At 47.5% G+C, this 24,497-nt stretch overlaps 1 protein-coding gene and 1 long non-coding RNA gene across 7 annotated transcripts in view; one reads left to right on the forward strand and one right to left on the reverse strand.

Moving 5' to 3' along the window:
- The window catches only part of KANK4 (KN motif and ankyrin repeat domains 4), a 67,760-nt gene extending 45,297 nt beyond the window's left edge, over positions 1–22,463 (forward strand). For 5 of the 6 annotated variants that reach the window (XM_082356635.1, XM_082356633.1, XM_082356634.1 and 2 more), the window contains 6 exons: positions 2,575–2,793; positions 4,288–4,375; positions 6,453–6,672; positions 11,888–12,030; positions 15,254–15,454; positions 20,574–22,463. In XM_082356635.1, coding sequence (XP_082212761.1) covers positions 2,575–2,793; positions 4,288–4,375; positions 6,453–6,672; positions 11,888–12,030; positions 15,254–15,454; positions 20,574–20,678 — 976 coding nt within the window. In that variant the 3' untranslated portion in view covers positions 20,679–22,463. Of the gene's footprint in view, positions 1–2,574; positions 2,794–4,287; positions 4,376–6,452; positions 6,673–11,887; positions 12,031–15,253; positions 15,455–20,573 lie in introns of those variants that run through there. The other variant, XM_082356637.1, reaches the window with a different exon arrangement.
- Positions 6,681–24,497, reverse strand: part of LOC309613356 — a 62,776-nt gene continuing 44,959 nt past the window's right edge. The window contains exons 4-6 of the long non-coding RNA XR_014235674.1: positions 20,507–21,445; positions 11,470–11,590; positions 6,681–10,626 (exon numbers count right to left, since the gene is read on the reverse strand). This is a non-coding gene — a long non-coding RNA (uncharacterized lncRNA). The remainder of the gene's footprint in view (positions 10,627–11,469; positions 11,591–20,506; positions 21,446–24,497) is intronic.

Genomic DNA, 24,497 nt, shown 5'->3' on the forward strand with positions numbered 1-24,497 from the left:
GAGGCTGCCCGGAACAGGTCGGAACCCCTGCTAATTTGGGTGAGACCAGAAGGAAGACACCCAGTTCAGACAAGGGTGACGTCACTACTGTGGCAGGTTCTGTGAGCGTTGCTGTTCTCACTCCTGCTGACGCCAGACACTGGCCAGAGGAGAAACAATTTTTTTCTGAGCTTTCCCCAGTTTGTGTACAGAAAGCAGAATCAGACTAACCTCAAAGTCTAAAGCAGGTCCTCTCTCTCCCCTGCTTAAATACTTGCAAAAGTGCCAGCTTTGTGATTTTTTTTTTTTTTTTTTTTAATATTTATTTATTTATTTATTGGCTGCGTCGGGTCTTAGTTGCGGCACGGGCTCTTCCTTGCGGTGTGCAGGCTCCGGAGCGCCTGGGCTGTGTAGTTGCGGCACACGGGCTCGTTGCCCCGTGGCACGTGGATTCTTAGTTCCCCAATGAGGGATCGAACTGGCGTCCCCTGGATTGCAAGATGGATTCTTAACCACTGGACCACCAGGGAGGTCCCCAAAAGTGCCAGCTTTGTACCAAAACCTGGAGGTCCATCTCGTGACTACAGCCTGCCTCATCCCCCATCACTGGCTCCGGGCTTTCTTCCCTTAAACATGCTCAGTCAGGCTGATCTTGGGGCCTTTGCACTGGCTGTTTCCTCCACTTAAAGTTCTCTCCCAGATATCCCTCAGTATCTGTCAGTCTGGTGCAGCGGTTCTCAACCTTGACTGTACCTTGGAAACCCTGGGGGAGACTTAAAAATACTGATGCCTGACTCCCCCTCCTGGAAGACTCCGGTTTAATTAGTCTCGGGTGCAGTACAGGTATTGGGAACTTTAAACACCCTCAGGTGATTCTAACATGCAGCCAACATTAAAAACTTATGCTCTGGGGGCTTCCCTGGTGACGCAGTGGTTAAGAATCCGCCTGCCAATGCAGGGGACACGGGTTCGAGCCCTGGTTCGGGAAGATCCCACATGCCGCGGAGCAACTAAGCCCGTGCGCCACAACTACTGAGCCTGCGCTCTAGAGCCCGTGAGCCACAACTACTGAAGCCCGTGCGCCTAGAGCTGGTGCTCTGCAACAAGAGAAGCCACCGCAATGAGGAGCCCGCGCACCGCAACGAAGAGCAGTCCCCGCTCGCCGCAACTAGAGAAAGCCCGCGCGCAGCAACGAAGACCCAGCGCAGCCAAAAATAAATAAATAAATAAATAAAATTAAAACAAAAACAAAAACAAAAACTTCTGCTCTAATTAAAGTAGCCCCTCCTCCCAGCACGCTAGCCCATGGCCCGTTGTTAGTTTACTCATTGCTCTTATCATTATCTGAATATATTGTTCACGTGTTTATTTTCTGCCTTTCCCGACTTAGAGTTTAAGCTCAGTTAGGATAGGGACTTTGGTTATAACATTTAGAACAGTGCCTGGCACATAGTAGGTATTCAATAAATGTCTGTTGAATGAATGAATGAACTTCCAGGTGGAGCTTTTATGAAGCAATTCTAAGAGAAGAACTGTTTGGTAAACTTAGTATGCCCAGTTTTCTTAATCACAAAAGCAAAATGTTGTTCCAAGCACGGTAGAGGAAGAAATATCTGGGGTTTGAACAAGACAGAATGTGAGCATACCAGGGAGCAGTCTGGGTTTGCAAATCCAGTGAGCACAGGGGCTTTACATAGGCACCGCCATTCAGATGAAGGGCATGAGGGGGTTCAGGAGAAGCTGTGGCCCCTGGTCTCCCCTGGTCTCTGTGGCAGTGCCAGTAAGCCAAGAACCCAAAATCTTCATCTTAACTGGAGCAACCTCCATCGGAGGTCTCCTGTTGACCATCAGCAGAGGGATCAATACATCTTCCAGAACTTTCCTCTCTGGTCTCTGGTCTGCCACCGCAATAGAGTTGCATATAACTGAACATAAGGATCATTGCTGGGGAGGGAAGGCCAGTCAAGTGGCCCACGCCCTCACTTTTGCTGTTTTAAGCCGTGGTTGAAACAGCAACTGAGAAAGGCAGGTGCTAGGCTCAAGTATCCCAACCGTTCACGTGTCCCATGGAACCCTGCCAGGAGTGAACACAGATGGTTCCTCCCTTGTCAGCTGTAAGCTGGGATAGAACAGGGCGGCCAAAGGGAGGCTTCACAGTCACCCAGAGATGTGAAGATTTGTTAGGCGATTCAGAAAACTCAGGGTGGGGGATGTTTGCCTAGATCTGGGTCCCTCTCAGGACAGGACGTTAGGGTTCCAGAATCAAATGCTTTCATGAGAGCCTTGGATACCTGGATCATCTGAATGCATCGACCAATTAGGCCATGGGCTGTTTGTGTGTTTGTTGCGAAGAGCTTAGTTAATTACCCCTTTCCCCAAATGGCCTCCAGCGTTAAAGGTACAGAGCTCTTAAAAGCATGTTCCTCTGACAGTAGGTTTCCTGGGAGTCCCCTTGCCCAGCACTGCAAGTGTAGAGAATGGAGGACGAGGTTAGCAAGCACGGAAGTGTTATTTAAAGCCCACCGAGTTCTCATTAGTGTTGACACGCGCATCGGGCAGGAAGCACGGAACGAGTGACCTTGTCTCCTTTCCCAGCTATGAGACCACCTCGAGTGAGGAGACCAGCAGTGAGGACACCTCCCCAGAAGACTTGTCTGACAGCGAGGCCGAGAAGAAATGTGATGGCCCAGAACACAGGCGGGGCAAGGATGCCCACCTCAGCTACAAGGCGGGGCAGGGCATTCCCGAGGGCACCCGTGACACAGACCAGGAAAGCGGGCCTGGGGAAGAGCTTCCCCATCCCAAGGCTGAGAGGTGAGTCAGATGGGAACAGATGGGGCACTTGATCCTCTGAGAAAGAGCAAGGGCATTTATTCACCCTTTCATCTGGTCGTTTGTTAATTCATTTATCCATCCATTCACCAATATTTATTGAGTTTCCAATCTATGCCAGGTACTGTGCATTGGTTAAACTAAACAGATATAACTTCTGCCTTCATGGGATATACTGTCATAGACAGAGCTCTGCATATGAAGCTAACATGGCCTTAGCACTGAAAATGTGAAGGACTCTACAGGTATTCTCTTGATGTAATCCTTCTAACAATCTGTAAGGTAGAAATTATTACAAGCCCCACTTTACAGATGTGGAAACAGAGGCTTCGAGAAGTTAGTGACACAGCTAGCAGAGATGGTGTTTCAACGCCTGTCTTTTGTGATTCTCCCACATGTTTTTCTGTCTCTCCCTTTGGCCATACTGACATAGCCCTGTTTTTGAAAGTGATGAGAGGTCACATGGCATGATGAAGAGAGTACTGACTTTGGGGTTGGACACACTTGGATTCAAATCCTACGTCTGCCACGGTGTTATTTAGCTGCGGTCGCCTCAGTTTCCTCATCTGTAAAATGCGGATAGTAGCAACCTGATAGATTTGATCTGAGGACTGGATGAGAAAAAGTATGTAAAAAAGTATGCAAAATGCCTCCTGTAGTGCCTGCCACATAGTAGGCTCTTGATAAATGGGAGAAATGAGAATAATAAGTACCATTCATTATCGTTACCATCATCCCCAGCCTGGTTGCTGAAGGAGTGATGAGCAGTGAATGGCAGCTGATTGTCCAGCAGTGCCGCAGGCTGCTCCAAAATAGCAGCGCTGTAAGGACGCGATGAGAGCGGAGCTTCTCGGTGACCAAATGCCATTGACTCCCAACCTAGGCCTCTCAGTGCTGAGTCTGCCCTTATACTAGCACAGGAGGAGTGAGTATCATTGAGAGCGCCCCAGCTTAATTGATTTTCATTTTATTGACTCAATTAGCACTTACTGTGTCCTTCATGGAAGAATAACCGGAAGAAATTTGCTGCTGTGCATTAAGTCCTTTGGATTTGTCAAGTCACTCAGGCAGAAAATGTTGGCTCCAAAGTCAGAAAGATAACTCTCCCTTTCCCAGCGTGTCAGGAATGGCACTTGGGCCCGTGGCCCCCAAAATGCTTTGGTGGTCTGCTCCTGCCCCCTGAAAACAGCAGGATCTAAAGGGCAACGCGCTTAACTCACTCTTCAGAAGAGTTCAGAAGCCAAGCCTCCTCGTCAGGAGGCTGTATTCACCCAGTATTTCTGAGGAATGCCCCTGACCCTGCGAAGTTGCCCAGTTTGGGTGTTTGAGTGGCTGAGAGCTAAAAGATGAGAGTGAAAGTCAAGGTAGGGGACTTTATTTTTTATCAACATGGAGACTGATATATATATATATATATATATATATATATATATACACACACACACACATACATACATATATATTTTTTTTCTTTAGATATAAACCCTCAGAAGAATTCCTTAATGCATGCCGGGCATTGAGCCAACATCTGCCAGAAACTGGGACGACCACTGACCAGCTCTTGGTACTCTGATTTTTCATCATCATGTAAAGATTTCTATACTGTTTAAGTTTCACCTGCGTTGACTTGGGTCCCGTGCCTGAGGCAGCGGTGTGGGTGTGCACGGGCCCCTGGCCGCTGGCTGTTCTCTCATTTGCCCGAACTCTGCTGCCCAAGGTGATGGATTGTGCTGAGAAAGCGGAACCCACGCACGTGCACAGGAACAAGGCCTGCGGCTCAGAGGCATTTACCAAGTGTAATTAGGCGTCCCAACCCGAATGTGTCATAGAACTTTTGTGGCTTAGGCTCAAAACTGCCTCGCAGTTTGAGAGAACCGTGAGTAGAGTGGAAAAGAGCGGGTGGAATGGGAACCATGGTTCTATTCCCAGGACCGCTAGATAGTGGTGAGATATTGGGTGAGTCAGTTCAACCCTCAGGGCCATGATTTCCTCATTAATAAAAGGAAGGTGGTGGACCGCATGTCTCCACTACCCTCAAGCCCTGGCATTTCATTCTGTAGTCTTTACTGTTTTTCTTGAAGTGCACCTATGGGTCAAGAGACCAAAAGCAAGAAAATACATCTGTTTGCTCCTTAACACCATCATGGACCATGGAGATTTAAACATGTAAGGATTAGTTTCTGCTTGAATCAAGAGGCACTGGCACAGACACATTTTCCCAAGTCGTGAGAGCAACTGATAAGACCCAATGTGTAACAGCTTGTAAGCATTTTAAAGCCCATTTTGTTCTCCTTTGCGGAAGAGCCTTAAGAGTAAAAACGATTGATTAGCCCATTTTCATGAGTATTTTATCTTCGCTGATTTGGCAAATAACTTGTTCCCAGATTGTTAAAGAACCAATATGTGAGGTGGATGTTGATTAAAACTCCTGCTACTTATTCTTAAATGAATTACAGAGCTAAGTTATTGCTTAGATCTTCATTTAAAATCTACCACTATGTTCCTTAATATTAGGATCTTTCTCCAGATTCTCCTGAAGATTCCACGGGTAAACGAGATATTCTGATATATAAGAAGTGTTTTAGCCACAAAAGGGTCCACTGTTTCCGCCTAGAAAATCGATCAGAGGACATACAAACCTGACATCACACCCACTTTAGGATCAAAGCACAGGACACCCCCTCTCCACCTTAGAGACAAAGCAGGTTGTGCAAGGACCTCACTCTGTAGAGCATGGGAGGTTAGGGACCCAGCCCTTTTTTCACCCCCATTTTATAGACAAGACAGGAAAGATTCAAAAAGGTTATAGGACTTCCAAGGTCGCACAGCTGAGCCAGGACTTATGCCCGGCCCCTAGGGTGTAGTGACTCCTAATTCAGCGGCCTTTCCAGAATGAATGTGAAATCATCTCTAATAGTCACAGCCTCATCGTTTCTCCTCCCCTTTAGAAAAATAATCTAGTCATGTTCCATTTTAAACACTTAGGTCATGTCACATGCAGAGTTGGTGTCATTTGCATTCATGGTTATAAAGGAGCTGAATACTGCAGATAGTGCGGTCCTGCCATGGGTTGTTAAACCATTTTCTCTGAAGGTCCTAGCAAAACTTAAAAGCCAAAAATAATTCGAGCACATCTGTTTGGGTTTTACTTCAAGCATAAATTGGGCATGTTGTTTGTCTTAGCTTTCAGTGTGCATTTTTCCCATTAGTAAAATGTTGTGACTTTCCAGCTGTGCCTGTTAAAAACATGCACATGCCCTGGTGGAGTCTGGGCTAGGGTTACATAGACGCATGAAAGAGGGGGTCATGGTTATCCTGTGCATATGGGGGATGTGATCGAAACGTACAGTAGACTCAAACTGTCCCCGAGTAATGTGCTGTGTCACTGGCTATTGTGTTGCTCTCCCAATCCTCCTGTCTACCTCATATGGGGGACCGATCCCACGGGTTCAAAGTGTGCTGCTGCATGGGGACCCCACTAGCTCTGAGCCCTCTAGGAGTAAATCACATGGACATTTGGAGGGAGCTGAAGGGATAGAAGTGGAAGCATCCTAAGCTGACCTTTCCTAGTGGAAATTAACACCCCTGCTGGAGCACCCGGGTAGGTAACCTCCTGGAACTGGAATCTGTTGATCTTTCAGAAGCAGAGCTTAAATACCATCAGTCAAGAGTGGTTCCGGGTCTCCAGCCGGAAGTCATCCAGCCCTGCTGTGGTGGCCACCTACCTCCGCGGGGTCCAGCCTCACTCCCCACACTTGCTAAAGCTGCTTGTCAACCTGGCTGATGGCAATGGCAACACAGCTCTTCACTACAGCGTATCCCACTCCAGCTTCTCCATCGTGAGGCTGCTGCTGGAAACAGGTCAGAAATGGCTGCATCTTTGCAGCCTGGGTCCCTCTGTGACGGGCAGTTCTTGTTCCCACTTCTTTCCAGCGAGGAGATTCTTCACTGTTCTGAGTTCCTCCTGTGTTCTAGGAGCTGGGCTAGACCATTTTTTCCTTTATTATGTCATTTATTCTTCACAACACTCTTGTGATGTAGGTATTATTGTTCTCATGTTACAGTTGAGGAAACTGAGGCTGAGAGAGTTATAAAACTTGCTCAGGTCACAATGCTGGTAAGTGGTAGAGTCACACTAAGTATTCAGTTTGTCCAGCTCCAGAGCTATACCACACTGCCTCTAGGAAAGGTCACATTTTCCATCTTCATCAGTACTTTGTAACAAAAGTCATGGCTCCATTTGATCAGTTTGACTCAATTTGATTCATTCACCGTTCATCAGATATTTGTGAACTGTGTATGAGGTCCATACTGACTACCACCAGAGATGCAAAGGTGAGCTAGGTGTGAGCCTCTTCTTCCCAGGAGCTTACAGCCTGACAGTCAGGATGGAGCAGGATGATGGCTCACCAGAGAGAGGTGCAGAATGTGATTTCAGGGCTCCAAAGAAGTGAGATAATACCCTGTTTAGAGAGCAGGAAATGTGCACTGCAGCGGATAGGTTCTGGCAGACAGAGAAAAGTCCCAGGCCATTGAAGAAGAAAATGTCAGGAAGAAAGAAGATTGTCCGCTGGGTCAAATACTGTACTGTAGTGTCCCTGAAGGATGATGCCTGGGGTTGGTTGGCAGATTTGGGAAGGGGTCACTGGTGACTTTGGAAACAGTTGTTTCAGGGGCCTGTTGGGAGGAAACCAGATTGCAGAAGTGAAAGGAGTGACGTTCATGGGCTAGGGAAGGCAGTGATGTAGCACAATAGCTGGAGGAAGCAGGAGAGGATGGGGAGAGTTATTTTTGAGTGAATGGAGATGGAGGAGACCTGAATATGTTTGTCGGCCGAGAAGAAGAATCCGAGAGAGAGAGAGACACAGAGAGAGAAAGGGGCAGACAGAGAGAGACAAAGAAAGAGAGAGAGAGAGATTAAAGATACAAAGGAGAGAAGATGCTTGATGGAGCAAGGTTTTCGAGGAGCTAGAAAAACCTGGAATCCACAGCAGAGGCAGACGAGGTCAGCATAGGCAAGCTGCTGGGATATTTACTCCTCTGAGATGGAAGCAAAAGGAAGGGAGGGTGGGTGAAGGTCCAGAGGGATTTGAGGAGGAGAGAAGGGAAGTGAGCATTAGGTTCTTAATTGTTGGAAGTCTGGAGGAAGGGAAGACTCTTCCCTCTGGTGGAGAATCATTGCAAATGGCCTTGATCATCTTAGGAGCTGGAAAGAGTGGTTAATAGTCAAACAAAGAACTCTACGTCTGCTGAGACGACACCACAGGGCTTATAGTGGAGTTTCTGCAGAGCGTGTGACAACATCAAGCAGCCTAGGAGCGACTGTGTGGACAGGCGGGGGATGGGACCGACTGAAGGTGTGTGGGTCCCAGTCGAATGTCATCTGTGAGCTTAGGAAGGCTGTATGAGGGATATCTAGGAGGGTACCTACAAGAGGTATAAAACCGCAAATGATCTACACGGATTAGGCCCTCTGCTAAGCACCTGGCACCTGAGATGTCATTTAATCGTCATAACGATCCTGTTATTAGGACGATTATTCCTGTTTTATAGGTGATGAAAGTGACACTCCAAAAAGTCAACATACTTGCTCTAGATCATGCAATGACTAAGTGTGTTGCTGGGATTTGAAGTCGATACCGTGGCAACCAGGAATTAGGCACATGCTAGAATTGTACACCCTTACTTAGGAAGCTGGAGGGGGAGTTTAAACAGCCATCAGGAAGTCTGAATTTTGGATCCAACAGCTCCCCCCCAATTTGTATCTTGTCCTCCGCCCCCCGCTTAAATCCCTCCCACGGCTTCCCCTTGCTCTTGGCCTTCAGGAATCCCAGATGGCCTGGTCCTGCCTGCCTTTGCTCTCTCTGCCACCACCATGCACCCTCCTTCCCTTCACTCCAGCCACGTGTGGGCCTCAAACTCACCACGCTCATTCCCTCCTTAGGACTTTTGCATTTTCTTTCCATCTGGACCCTTTTCCCTGAAACTATTCTCATGACTGGCTTCTTCTCATCATTCAAGTCACAGCTCAAATGTCACCGCAGAAGGCTTCTTGGTGATACATCTAAAGCGGCTGCCCCATCTCTCTCTAGCAGTACACCCAGTTTCTTTCTTCACGTGATCTTTGCTTGTCCCTTCTATCTGAGTCTAACAGAACTCAGTTAACCTGAGGGAGGCTCTTGTCTGTCTCCTTCCATTCAGTATCCCCAGCACCTAGACCAGTTCCTGGCTCATGGTGGGTGTCGAGTGAAAATATTTGTTAGATGAACGAGTGGATGGATGACTCCTGGGAGCTAGGTTAAATTCCAGTAAACTTTCATTCTCCAAAAGTCCATTAAGCAGCCTTGAGGCTCTTTACCTGCATGGAAAGGTGATGTACATAATGACAGCCTAAAGTTCTTTCTGCATCATCAGAGGAAGACGAAGTTACAATTCTAACATTCTTCAGGGATTCATGGATACCCTAAAAATGGTAACTCAGTTGAGAAAGGCACATAATTAAAGGAGCATGCCTCTGGGTTGCATTTACTGTATTCAGTGTTAGGGCCTTTCATTATAGAACGTGAATAACAACACCACCTACTGTTTATTGAGTGCCTTCCCCAACCCAGACACAGTGCAATACTACCATATGCAGTCCTTGCGGGGATTGTGAAGCAGATATTTAATGCATTTTCCAAGTGAGACAACTGAGGCTCAGAGAGGTCAAGTTATGTGGTCAAGGTCACAGAGCCAGTAGGTAGCTAAGCCAGAATTCTAACCATGATCTGTCACCCTCCCAACCTGGGTTTTTTTCTACTACCCGAAGCTAGGTTCCAGGGACACTGTGAGACCTTAGGCACACCTATTATGTGCACAAAAACTCTAAAGATTCATAACGTAGCACCTTCATCTCTAAGGAGCTCACAGGCTTGCAGCCTGTTAGAAGTCCTCTGGTTGGGCCAGGCCAGGCTGGAGAACAGACAACCTTTGATTTGGTTATTATAAATTTCTGCTGATGTTGTCCAAGATCCAGTCAATACTCATCAACCCTAAAGTGGTTTGGAAGCTTTTCCCTTTAACATGCTGAAATAGCACAACAGCTGCAAGCATAAAGAATGAAGGGGGCTGGTAAGACGGTCTGAAAGTGCCATTCCTTTCCCTCACTGTAGTAGGGGTGTTGAGGAGGGCAGATGTGTCCCACTCCAAACTGGGCTCCCTTCCCAGCCATTTGTGAAGCATCTGGAAAGCACATTACAAACTGTAAAGGGCTGCACAGAAGTGACTCATCATTATTGAGAATAAAGCCATGGGTGCACCTCCAACCCTTTAGTCCGTTGTGATCTGTCCTCTATTTCGCCAGGACGCCTCTGCAGAAGAGGAAGCTGGCCGAGTTGGAGGATGTTCAGTCGAGAGCCTTCTCCTCGCCTCTGGGGAGGTTGGTTTGCTCCCTGGAGCTGCTCAGAAACATCTGCTGTGAAAGCCAGGGGTCCTCAGCCCCTTTTCAGAGCCCCTGGGTAGGAGTTAGTTCTCACTCTACTGAGTTATAGGTCACGTTTCTGAAGAGAGTATAGAGAATCGTAACCTGAGGCTCATTTATGCATCTTAAAAGCAAACATAAAATAGTCACGGGGTAAAAATTTTAAAGTCATTAACGTGGCAACGCAGATATTCCCGTCTTTATCAGAACAGAGTTGTGAGGCGATGCATAGAGTTATTATTCGGCTTTCATAGCCCAGCTTGTCATGACAGTGGCCAGAGAGGCTTCAGGGAGGAAACTGCAGATACATGAGCCCAACTGTATCCATTGGCATCCTCGTCCACTATGACACATTTCTGAAAAATTGTTTGGGGTGGAGTGGAGGGAATGTCAAACAAATGTTGTTTTTTTTTTCCCCTGCACAGAACTTATAAGTAACCCTGACATTTTGTCGTAAACCAGATTTGTTACAATGAAGCTCTAAGTCTTCAAGAGCAAGTAGCAAGGATGTAAAGACAAGAATACCATTCTGGACAATAATAGTAATAACAGCTAACACTTATTGAGTGTTTATTATGTGCTAGGAGCTGTTCTAAGTGCTTTTAATACATTGACTCATTAACTTTCACAGTAACCTTATAGATCCTGTTATTATCCCCATTTTACAGAAGAAATGCTAAGAAAATCTCAGACTTGCCTTACTGAAATAGCTTTATTATTGTCCCAAAGAGACATGTAGATTTTTTGCATGACCAACAGTACAGGGAAGATTTGGTTTTCCACACTGTACCGCCCTTATGAAGTGGGAGCCTTCAGACAACAGATAACAGGCTGAAGATCTCCTACGTCTCCTTTGGTGGGAACGGATATGAATGCATATCCCCAGGGTTACAAAGCAGAAATTTCTTTTGAGTTCTCATTTAATACTTCATCTTAAAAATATGCCAGTTTTTCATTCTATTGTGAAATGTATATTCTTAATTGCTTTAATATAAAAATTTGTGGAGTGTTTTATTTTCCGCTCTGCTTTTCAAATGAAAATGGTTATTCCCGGAAGATTTCCCATGTTTATCCTGGGGTGTTTTTCATGTCCCCTGGTCCATTGCACAAGATATCACTAGCCTTTGGAAAAGACCTACAACCATAGCCAGCTGCTTAAGAGTTACACATAGACATAGAACCAGACCTGAAATACACACCTGTGGGTGACGTGAGGCCATGTGAGTGATGGGCTCTAGCGCCGGATAGACCTGAGTCCTGGTCTCACTTCTCCTTCACTTGGGCAGTTGATATAGCTTCACTGACTTTCAGAGTCCTCATCTGTAGAATAGGAATAATGTTTGTCCTCCACTTTAGGAAATAAAGTCAAGGTCATTGGCCCCCTTGGCCACCTCTGACTCTCATGTGGACCTTTCTTGCTGGGTATCCTCAGAAAACTTGTAAAGAAAAGTGGCCACTGTTAAAGGCTGCTAAAAATGTAGAACATAGATTCCACCACTGGGAAAGGATTGCTCTATTCTGTGGCCCTTTAACCAGCAGGCAGCATCCTGTTGAACAGGCTAAAGCCTGGCTTCCAGCCTCTCGGGAGCTGTTCCAGCTTCGGTGTTTCTCTTGCAGGCGTCTGCAACGTGGACCATCAGAACAAAGCTGGCTACACCGCCGTGATGATCACTCCCCTGGCTTCTGCAGAGACCGATGAAGACATGGCTGTGGTCTGGAAGCTCTTACGAGAAGGAAATGTGAACATCCAAGCTGCTCAGGTAGGAGGTGTGAACATGATCTCCTCTTTAATGAACACGGGCACCTCCCAGTTTTATCCTGCCACCGGGGTGAGAAACTCCATGCAGATCCATGTAGAGTTTTTAACCCGAGAAGTCTGGGCCCTCCAAATGGCATCTGTCCAAAGACTGGACATTCAGTTTCCTCAGAGCCTCCTGAGGCCCAGACAGGCTGGGACAGAGGTCATGAGCTTGTAATCTATGTCCCCGTCTGAAACTGGGTAAATTCCGTCTGGGTCTGACTCCTCAAACTGAATGCTCCCACAGTTAGCACCTTGAGAAGGCGTTCGCTAGTTGTGTAGAAAGCCCCTGCAGGAGATCCACCTCGATCATAAATTGCAAAGCAGTTCAGAGGGTTGGGATGTCTCCGTTCAGCTTCTGGGCCCTTCTACTAGAGAACACAGAGTAAGGGTGTGGCTCTTAGCCAGTAGACAAAGCTCCATATGGAACAGTGGGTATTCCTTGAAAGGCCACTTATCCATCTTTGACCAATAGAAGAACAAGTAGAGTGCATTCCACTCTCCATTTCCCCCTAGAGTGATCATCAGTGTAGCCTAACTCTCAAGAACTGTAAAGGGTCTGAGATTTTACTCTACCTTAAAGCTAACAAGTGTCATGGATGCTGGCAGATGACCCAGGACTCTTGTGCAAGAGACAAAGGACAGTGTGTTACTCACAGCAGTAACAGTAGTCAGAGCATTGGTATTTATACCAGTTCCCCAAGTCCCAATTCCCACTTCCCACAGGGCGGTGCGAGGAGGGCCAGATCCCTGCACACAGAGTGGATTGTGTTACTGGAGAGGAACCCTGAGCTTAGGGAACCTGAATCTTTCATACTGGATAGTAAGCGCGTCTGCCCTCTGTTCTGGAGGGGACACTGTCTTTAAGTTCCAACGCTGTTCATTGTACATTCATCCTTAAAAAGTAGTCTAGAACAAAAGGTCAGATATTGCCTGACTCACGAAATATGCAGAAAGCCAAGAGACCCATAAATTGTCTCCCAACGACCTATTTAAATCTGCTCACCATCCCGACCCCAAAGTGATTGCAGACAGTAGCCTAACCTGATGGCAAAGTCTCTTTGCACACGTCACATACTAGCAATTCTATTGGTGGCAAGAAACAGACATTTGTAGCTTACTCTCTAGTTTTCAAAGTATCTTCACCCACCTACTCCATAGGACTCAGTAAAGCTGTTTTCATTTTAAATAATATGTTTTCCATAAACATATCAAATCTTTTTTTTCTAAATTGGTCCTCTTGAAGGGGGAATGCTCACTAATGATCAAAATCAGTGCCCTTCTTATAGAGGAGAAACCAATGCTGTAGGAGAGTAAGGGACCCATCCCAGGTCACCAAAAGAGGGATGGGAATTCATAGTGCAGCTGCACCCTTCAGCACCCTCTGGGGGCTTTACGTATGAGGGGAGCTGCAGGTACCAGGTTAAATAGGAGTGAGCTGGGAGGCCAAGAGTCTCCTGGGCTAAACTACTTATTTCTCTCTGTATCTCCAGGGTCAGCGCTGCACCGGGCCATAGCAGTGCTCTGTAAATGGTTGTTGAATTAAATTGTATGGAACCAGACCAGGAGGGAGGGGGCCCCAAGTCAGGCAGGGGGCAGACAGGAAGACATCTGCATATGTCATCTGGCTTTAATACCGCTCGAAGAGAGGGGTCTGGAGGGAAACCTACGGTCTGGTTAGTACAGTAAACAAGCATTACCTCAGGGCTGAGCATAAGCAAACCAAAGAGCAAACAAGCGTCTCTGGAAAGATCTGTCTGGGTTCCAGAGAAATGGGGAACCAGGACACCTAACGATACATTCGCACGTCCCAGGCGATGGTCAGACATCATCTCTAATGCTCATAAATCCAATAATAGCTAAAGTGTACACAGCATCTGTGCCGCGCTCAGGCCTCACACCAGCCCCAGAAGGCAGGTAATATCGTTAAGCATTCCTGCTTTACCAGATCAGGAGGAGTCACCAAGAGGTTAACTTGTCCAGATTCACATAAGTATAGAATGCGGCAAAGCCAGGATTTTTCTGATTGCAACCCCCTTTTTTTCTCTAAGCCCCAGCCTTGCGGGCAGGGAAGCATAATCCATCAGTGACTGCAGATTGGAGCTTTAATCAGTGAACACATCAGCCAACCTATTTTACGTGTAAGACACTGTGGTCAGAGCCACAGGGGATCTGAGAGGAAAGAAACCAGTCCTTACCTATTCTCACATCCTTACAAAGCCCGACAGTCAGAGAGACACGCCTGACCTGCCTGGAACCCAGGAGAGAAAGAACCACGAGGGCAAAGTATATAATCAAGTCGTATAAGAGGACTATGTATATACAGGAAAATTCAGGAAAAATGATGATCAATTTGTAATCAGAAAAGTTACTGCCACACATTTTTATATTTATGCCCTTTATCTCATTTGATTTTCACAAAAGCCCTGTGAGGTATAGAGGATGGATCATAATTATTTTAATTTTTAAGAAAGAAAGACCAAGGTTCAGGGACACGAAGTGACGTGGCCAGGATCACGCACCAGGAAACAGCAGAACCAGAGCTTGGTCTTACTTTCTGACTCTAATCCATTGCCATGTACATTGATGATTACAGTGATGTGAAAGATTGTTGTCAATGGCTATGGATTAGAAATGACCACAGGACCATGTAAACAGAGAGCTTCTTGAGAAAAGAGGGTTCTGGGTATCATTCAGCTGAAAATACCAGAGGTGTTCAGAGCAGCCCAAGACTTCCTGTAGGAAGTTAGGCTGGGGCAGAGAGTCAGAAACCATGGTCCTGAAGTATTCAACCCTTCGTTTATTCCATCATTCAGCACTTACCAGCATGTACTTGGTGCTAGGCACTGGCGAGACAGAGATGAAAAAGACTTAGTTCCTGCCATCAAAGATGTCACAGTCTATGAGAAAGAGAGGTTGACAGGTTGAAATGCCAAGTGGTAAATGCTGTGTTATGAACCCTGTGCCTGGGGTGTTAGTAGAGGGCTTTAGAGAGGATGCAGCATTTGACTAGCGTCTTGGAAGAGGAGTAGAAGTTTACCAGGCTGAGGAGGATGTGTCCCTTACCACAGAGATTCAGGTCAACTGTCATTTTCCAGAGAAGTCTCTCCTGATTACACCCAGGCTGCGGAGGGGGTCCTCCCCATCAGCCCCAGCCTCACCACAGCCCTGCTCTCTGTGTGCAGGGAGGCCAGACTGCGCTGATGCTGGGGGTCAGCCACGACAGGGAGGACATGGTCCAAGCGCTACTGAGCTGCCAGGCAGATGTCAACCTGCAGGACCATGATGGATCGTCAGCCCTCATGCTGGCCTGTCGCCATGGCAACGTCGACATGGTCCGGCTGCTCCTGGCACACCCGGCCTGTGACAGCAGCCTGACTGACAAGGTGAGACTTCTAGGCGATTCACAAGTGGGTGTTTCACTTCCTTTCCTGAAAAGTACCTTGCCAGCCAGCAAAATTCAAGGAACCACATGGCAGTAGGAACAGAATTGACCTCCGAAGGCTGTTGTTGGATTTAGATGAGATGACCCATGTAAATGCTGCGAGACTTGGAGCTGAGAAACCCCAAACCCTAGGCTTTCACACCATTCTGAGGGATTGTGCTCAGGCCTGGTCTTGGCCCTGAACCACATCTGGTCATGGCAACAACAGCACGTGGGCTTTTGAGGCAGCAGCTTGAGTAGGGAAGCTATGCTGTCCATGGGGCTCCCAGAGGCTGGATGAAGGAACCAAGTACACATTGTGTCCACTCTTGGACAGTGACCTACCTTACGGAGTGGCCCATTTCATCAAGCCACCCTGCTTGAAGTTGCATTGCCAGATACATGCTTCTTGTAAGGTGATGGCGTTGATGGCGATGATGGTGATGATGGTGGTGGTCGTGGTGGTGACAGTGATGGGATAACAATAGTAATAAAAGCTAACCTGTATCATGTGCTGGCTTGGTGCCAGGTACTGTACCAAGCAGTTACCACGGACTCTCTAGTTTAAATCCCACAACAATCCTATTAGGCTGACTCTGTTGATGCCACCCATTTGCTCCTGGGGGAACCGAGGCCCTGCGTGGTTAAGTAACATACCCAAGATCACACAGCTAGTGGAACCAGCTCCGTCAAAGTCCTAAGAGCACTCACAGGAACTAACTCTTTCCATGCATTACCTCACGAATCCTCTCAGTAATCCAGTGAGGTAGATACTGCCATCCCCATTTTGTATTGATAAGGAAGCAGAGGCCTAGAGCGTTTATATAGCTGTCATAAGGTCACAAGCTGCTGATTCTTGAAGCAAGAATTCGAGCCCAGGTCTGACTTAATGCTGACACTATAATTTAACACTTTAAACAGACTTCTCTGTACTTTCTTAACATCCACACTTCAAAAGGAACAAAGGCCTGAGGGGGGAAAGAGAGCCCCCTCCTCGCCCAGGGACAGCCCCTCTTACCAGGCCACATCTGAAAATGCCCTGCCACTGTTCCATCACTGATTCAAGCTGCTGGGTCCCTTGCACCACACCCAGGCAGCAGGCACCCAGGCCCAGTATCTTCAGGTCCCACGAACTCCAGCTCTGCCCAAAGCCATTTCTGTGATCATTAGAGAGCACAGACCCTCTTGAAATGCCTGTGGGAACAGTGGTGGGCTCTGGAAATAAGAGCCTCCTTTTCCAAATGTGTTACAGTCAGATAAAGGCTCTATGTTAATGAGCTCCCTGCAGGGTCACCCTGGGGCAGAAGGAGCTGGCCCCTTAATCTGGAAAAGGCCCAGGGCCCTCTTAGGAGTGACCAGTGCAGTTGGCCAGGGGAGGCCTGAGAGGGCAGGCCTGTGGGACGGGGGGCAGGAGCTTTGCAAGTCCCTGGTTAGCGGGGGTCATCAGGCAGTGAGACTGAGAGAGTGTCCTGCCCCAGATTAGAGAGCTCAGTAGCTGCTTTCAGTAGGTGGAGGTAGGCCTCTGTTGAACTTCGGACAAATCGAGTGATTGTTAGAAGCATGGACTTTAGAATTAAACACTCATGAGTTTGAAACAGGGCTCCGTGACTGTGTGCCTTTGGGCAGGTCACTTAACCACTCTGAGCCTCTGCATGCTCGTCTGTAAATGAGGATAGTAATAGACCAGACCTAAATACGGTAGCGTTTGTAAAGCCCCTATTTGACATCTAGGAGGTACTCAGTTGATGGCAACTGTTATTGTTGGGAATAGGTGACCCATGATAGCAAATACGAAGCAGCCACAGCACGAATGAGTAGGGACCTGGGCATTTGCAGGAAGCGTCTGGAGGGAGTAGGGAGGATGAAGGTCTGGAGGTAGAGGAGCCATTCAGAGGAGGCTGGAGCCCAAAGGGAGAAGTACTCCCATTTGGGAGTGATTTGGCCTCTAGGGGAGATTCAGCAGTGTCTGGAGACATTTGTATCTGTAATAAGTATGTGTGGGGGCAGTCCTGGCATCTAGTGGGTAGAGGCCGGGGAAGCTGCTAAACATCCTACGAAGTACAGGAACAGTGAAGAATTACAGGTTATTTGGCCCAACATGGCAGTAGTGCCTCAGCTGAGAAACCCTGGTGTAGGTGAGTGCTGAAATCCAGGTGGGATGAAATGCCGTCCCAGTCAAGTGCTGGATCAGGAAGAGCCAGACCGGGGTTGAGGACAGGCAGGTTGCACTTCGGGGCAGCCTGAGAAGAAGGAACTAGGCAGCTAAAGCGGAGATGGCAGCGGAAGCCTGTCTTAGGGGAAGGTGGAGAGGGTTAGGGGATGCCCAGTGAGCACAGGGGTGCCCAAGCGATACAGGTGGCAGACCCACAGAAGTTTCTAGACCCTGCTCACGGCCCAATCACCTGCTGCCTGCTGGGGACAGGGTTGACTCAGGAGTCACACCCAAATTTCCCAAAGGTGACTTGGGTGAAGAGTTTCAGTGGGAGATGGGGAACGCTGACTGGGTCTTGGCAAGCACCAAGCCCTGTGCCTCCAGCTTTGCATTGAAGGGTGGAGTCCAGCCCGTATCATGATCACCATCTCGTTTCAACGTTCACTTTCCTATGGAGACCTAGGCGCTCCCTTGGAAAACCGCAAGGGAAATCATGTCCTGAAATTGGTTTCTCTCATCCTACCAACACGTAAAGGTTGCTATAAATGCAGAACCTCCAGAACAGCCAGCAAGGCACCTTCTCCCACGTTTAGAAGGTAATTCGGGAAATCGGTCACCCAGCCTATTGGGACCCCCAGAGTGACGAGGACGAGGAGGTGGTGGTGAGACCTGAGCCCTGGTCCCCAAGGGTTACCCTTTGAAGGACTTGTTTGGGCAGTGACTCCAAAGCATGCATCAAAGTGAAAGCTTCTTGAAAGCATAGACTATGCCTTGCTCACCTACACACACACACACACACACACACACACACACACACACACACAAGGTGAGCTGGCTGCCTGACCCCTTCGGGCTCTCTGGGCCTGCAGTGCTGCCGAGCAGGGACTTGCCGTGCTTGGCGTCCACCAGAGCTGCGTGCCGTGGGCTTGTTCCCAGGGCTCGGGCAGAGGCATCTCAGGGACACAGCCTCCCTAGGTGGTCTCTCTGGCCCCACTTTCTGAAATGAATGGGGCCCCCGCTTTCCACGTCTGTAGTTGAAGAGCCCACAGATGCAGGCTGTCCTCTCCAGGTGGGCCCTGTTCAAAGGTGCACGTGTCCCCTGGGACTGGTCCTGTGGCTCTTTCCCATAATAACGTTAATCACACTGTCTCCTTGTTGACGTGGAGCGTCAAGGTTGACAAAGTGCAGCAGGGGACAGGCCTAAATAAACCCAGGCCCCTCCGGTGGGGCTTTCACAAGAATCTGCTGTGGAAAATCTTTGCTTTCTTCCAGACTTGGCCAATCTAAGAACATACTCATTAGGATTTAGGTGGCTCAGGTTCTTCATCAACTTGAAATGAATCCTCTGTTATCCTCCAGCATTCCCTCTTTCAACAGTGCTTATTGAGGGCTGACCAGACCGCAGGCACGGGGCCAGGGGCTGGGCCAGCAGAGCAGGCCAGATCCAGTGTCTGACCTTGTGGAGACTGAGATTTATCAAATAACCCCACAAATACCAACTTACAAAGATGGGTAAAAGGCGGGTACAAGGAATCACGAGGCCTTTTCAGGGAAAGAACTTCACCTGTTTTGTGAAGCCTGTCTGCTGAAATGCCACTTCCTTCCTCTCCCCACCCCCTGCCCTCCCCCCGTATACACGGGGTGGTCATCCTGTCCCTTGAGCTCACTCTGTTCCTTTGCTGGCTTGTTTGGCCTTTGGCCGTACATTATAGTTATTTACGTGTGTGTGGAGCCCCGATGGCAGCTGGACTCCATCCTGGAGCACAGAGAAGAGACTGAAGGGTTTTTAGCTGAGCGTGAACACGTCCCACCTGCTTCTTTGGAGTTTCCACATTTTAGAAAGTAATTTCCCCCATCTGCAGTAGAGCAGAGAACACTCTAGTGGGGTCTTGGGTGGCCCCCATGTGTCAAACCCATTCATATTTATACAGCAAAATGTAAAAGTATTGATACTTAAATGGACTAAGTAAGGACCAGAGATAACCTCAGGTTTTCCCTCAAAATGAGTTGCCAGAAAAGTGGTTTTCAGAGCTGTTTAGATTTCAGAATTCTGGGTTCGGGATTGAGCCCTCGGAGCTCAGTGTCCACTGCATCGTGGCGGCCCTTCCCCTCATCTCTGGGTAGAGAATGGTTGGTGATGCCTGCTGAGAGCCGCTCTGCTTGCAGCTTCTTTAGACAGCGGAATGGGCAGCTTCTTGCACAGCAGCCATGGTGAGAAAAGCAGCATGGTATCACGCATCAGGAAGTAAAAATGCATGTGTCTTTCTGGGCTGCAAGCCCACTTCAAAGAGTTGGTCCTTAGGAAATAGTTAGGAATGGGAGGATGCTTTCTGCACTAAGTTTATGGTGGTGAAGACTTGGAAACAACCTAAATCTCCAGTAAAAGGAAAAGAGTTCAGTAAATAATGGAATATTATACAGCCAGTAAGAAAAGTCTATACGTCCTGATGACTATGTAAGAGCAGGGAAAGTCTTATAGCATATCATGGCGAGTTAAAAATAAAAGTACATTCAGAATTGATATACATTATCATTCCTCTATTTAAAAACCAACAACAGATTTGCACAGGAGAAAAGACTGGAGGGAAACTTACCGAAATCCTAACTCTCATTTAGGTCTGTGTAATGGAATAATGGAAGAGTTGTTTTCATTCTTCTGTTTTCCAATTTTTTAAAAAAAGTGTTAAAAACCAAGCAACACTTCATTATTTTCATTGGCACAGATTTCCCAGGAGTGAATGATGTTTCCGTGGAAGGGGGCCCATTTCTCTGATCCTCATGCCATTCGAGTTTCCTCCTCTCCTCTGTGAATGCTTGGAATAGACTTCTATGTCCCATGCGTACCCCTTGCTCCCAACTCACCCTTCCTTTCTGCGGTGGGAGGCAAATGGGATAAAAATTTGTTTTTCCTTTTCTTTCTCCCCTGTAGGCTGGCCGAACAGCTTTGTCCATCGTTCTGAAATCGCCCGCCCATGTGGAAATTGCAGGGCTGCTACGGGCCCACGCAAAGCAGGGCAGGTCCCTGGGGCCGTAGGGGCTGCGGAAGAGCTGGCAGCAGGGAACAGAAGGGGCCTTCTCTGGACTCCTCCCTCGCCCTTGGAGAGGGCACGGGTCATAGCCAGGGGGCCGCCCCGCAAGAGAAGAAACTATGTCAAATATGCACATACATTCCTCTTGTATAATTCCGCTCATTAGGATGCTTTGTAGTTTTTGCCTTAGGCCAAGCCCCAAAACTGCGGGCTGCAGAGGGGTGCAAGGTACAGAGTGCATTGGTGTTGGCTAAAAAATCCCGACTATCTTCAGCCTCGAGTTCCTCGTGACTCTACCCTTTGTAGCACCGTGCAGAGAGCAGGCAGGCAGGAGCACAGTAGCAAAGCAATACTTTTCACATGGAATTTTAAAGTGCGCCATCTTTCTGTTTTTTAATCAATTATATATGAAGATATCCCATTGAATATGCATGTCTAGAGAGGAGGGGGTGGGGAAGGGGTGGGATTTAAGCAGCTTCCCTGGCAGTCATTCTCTGGAGGACCCTAGGAGAATCACCATGCAGGCAGGTGAAACTGAACAAACCCCTCTGGGGCCTCTGTTTAGTTGGCATTGACAGAGAAATCTGAAACTCAGACGAGGTAGGAAGAAGCACATGGGCATCAATGCCAGATATACAGTCTTGACCATTTCCAAGTCACCAAGTGGCTCTACTTTGCTCTAGGAAATTGGAATTAATCAGGAAGTTATCCAATCCAGTGAAGCACACCACATATATCTAGGCAGCGTCCAGTTACGTCAGCTCTTCTGAATCTGTGAAAGAAACAAATGAATCAGAGTGAGCATACTTCTTGGCATGGGTTATTATCATCCAGAAGCCACCACTTTTCCTTTGTAGCAGTACCCATGGACTCACGGTAATCCTGGCTCCTTTCCCCTCCACCCTTACGAGCGGACTATGAGCCCTCATGTGGCTCTGAGATTTCTGAGGCTCCTAGCTCTGCAGAACTTGTCAGCCTGCAGCAGGAATGTGGAAGCTGGGCTGGGCAGCGCCCGCTCTGCACTGACATATCTGTCTACTGGAAAGTTAGTTCTTAAACTTCCACAATCCCAGGGGCCCACATGTGCATGGCTTTATCTATGAATTTGTTCTCTCTTAAAAATCTCTTATGCAAAAAAATCCCTCTTGTATAAAAAGGAAAGACATCAAAGCTGGGTGAGCCTCACACTGGTAACTCAAAAGCTTGAGTTCTCATTTGACTCAGATATCAATTTGCTTGGTGCCCCTTGGGTGAGTCATGGAACCTCTCTGGGCCCCAATTTCACCATCTCTAAAAATGGAAATCATCATACAACCTTCGTCCTGGGGGTGCTGGGCAAGGAACAGCTGATGGAAGTTTGGGAATCCAATTTGTAATCCATAAAGACTGTCTGCTGAAATGGCACAGCAAACTTCAGTACAACTTTGTGATTCATGAGAAAGGCTCTAAGTCCCAGAGCGGGACATTGATGTGTGATGGTGTTGCTCAGAGAGAATGGAGCAAATAATGATCTAAAATGCTTTCAATGGGTTTATTTTGACCTCAAAGCACATATTAAGAGCAGAACCCCACATTAATAAATGTTCTAGTCCAGTGCTTCTCAAACTTTGATGTGCATACAAATCACCTGGAGAGCTTGTTAGAACGCAGTCTGCGAGGGAAGGGAGCTGGAGAGTCTACATTTCTAACCAGTTCCCAGGGGACGCTGACACTGCAGGGCCACACCACACGTGAAGGAGCAAGACTCTGGCCTATCCTGACCGTTTATATATTAAAATGCTGCCTCTCGATATTCTGTCTCAGTGCTTCCTTGCATTTCTCTGCTCTCAGCTCTTGGGAATTTGCAATTATTGCAAATTATTTTCTACTGTGATTCTGCAGAGAGCATTAAGGGGGTCCATGTCCTGTGTTGCCAATTTAGGGTCTATCTCTGCATCTCATGTGAGGGTGGCAAATTTTATTTGGTCATATTTTTGAAAATTATGTCATTCGAGTCCAGCTATTAAAAACTGCTTATTGACCAGAGAAGGCAAACTGCTTTCCCTAGAGTTTGAAGCCATTGAGTCATTATCAGAAAGACTTCTCCACCCTTTCTGAGATTTTAAATAAGTTTCTTTTCATGTTGAGTTTGGACCGTGAATACATGATCTCATCACTTAACCGTTCCATTCCATTGGAATGTCTGAGCCCAGAGCATGGTGAGATGAACAAGCACAGCCTGCCTCCCTGTCATTGTCACTGCTCTAGAATTCATTCCACAAATATCTGCTGAAACCGGCCCGGTGCCTGACACTGTTCCCAGCACTGGCTTTTGGAAAGCAGCTGTGGTCCCCTCTAGAAAACCAGTGTCTAAGGTTACCATGATCCCAATCCCAGGCTTTCCAGGACTTTAAGCCAAGGTTCCACTGATTGATACATTTATCAAGTGTCTGACAGCACAGCCTCCAAGCAACATAAGTCAGGCTCACTGGAGACAGGAATTAAGCTCAGGCCTGGGGAGAGACCCACAGATATTTTAGCTTCCCTCACTGCCTGCAAGGGAGCTTATAATCTGCTTTGGAAGACAGGACACATGTGCTAATAGTAAAGAATAAAACCAGACAACATAGTTTATTCCACAAGTATTTCTGGAGTACCCACTGTGTGCAAGTGCTGGGCTTGAATTAGAGATATCATAGTGACACAGTTCAGACGGCCACTTCATCTACTTGGGGAAACAGAATGGTGAAAAGGAAGCCTAGAACACTCCAGGGGTACCAATAAAGGGCACTAGAGCGGGTCTTAGGAAGTCAAGGGGGGCTTCTAGAGAAAGAGGGGTCTAATTGAAAATGTAAAGATTAGTGGATGTTAGCCAGAAAAGGAAGAGTACGGAGAGGTGAGGAGAGGACAGAGTGTGACAGGCAGAGAGACCAGTGTTGCCAAGGCTGAAAGATTTGAGAGCCGGCATTTGGGGACCTTCATTCAGTTTGATAGAACTGCCATGTAGGGTTTGAGAGGGATGCTGAGATCAAAGGGTAGATTTGGAAGAGATGAGACTGAAAATACCTGAGGACCAGATCAAAAAGGGCCCGAAATCTGTGATAAGTCGTTGTTCTAAAGGCAATGAAAGTCTACTGATTTATGATTGAGAAATTCATTCACCTAACCTTCATTTAACACAGATTTGTCAGGTACTTACTCCCTTCCAAGTCCTGTGTTTGGGGCTGGGGACATGCTGGTAGTCAAGTTAGGCACAGAACTCACAGTTTAGCAGAGAAGAAAGACAAACAAGTCCTCCTGGCCCAGAATGATGCACATTGCAACTGGGAAAGTACAAGGTGTGATGGGCACACACATGTGGGACCCTCAGCCTAGTCGGAAGGTAGGGAGGGAGTCAAGGAAGGCTTCCTGAGGAATGTTTAAGCTATCTGAAGGATGACTAGGCATTAGCCAGGCAAAGAGGAGCTGAGGAAGCATGCATAAAGCCTCAAGACAAGGGAGAACACTGACTTGGGGCATTAGAAGAACTCCAGTCTTCCTGGAGTAGGAAAAAGGAAGGATGGCAAGATGAGACCAAAGAGAAAGCCACTGTAACAAGACTTGAAGGAAATAGGAACATAGTAAGCGATGCTCAGATTTACATTTCAGAAAGAACACTAGAGTTTTGGGGGGCATGAGTGACATTTATTCAACAAACATCTGTGGACTATCTATTCTGGGTCCGAGGCTCCAGAGTTCATGGTTTGGTGGAGGAGACAGACATTGGCTGACAGCAGCTATGCGATAGGATGAATAATGGAAGTCTGAGTCATGCTGCAGAGACTGACTCGGCCAGAGGGAGTCAG

Source organism: Balaenoptera borealis (assembly GCF_965194805.1).
Source record: "Balaenoptera borealis genome assembly, chromosome: 1".
Classification (NCBI taxonomy): Eukaryota; Metazoa; Chordata; class Mammalia; order Artiodactyla; family Balaenopteridae; genus Balaenoptera; species Balaenoptera borealis.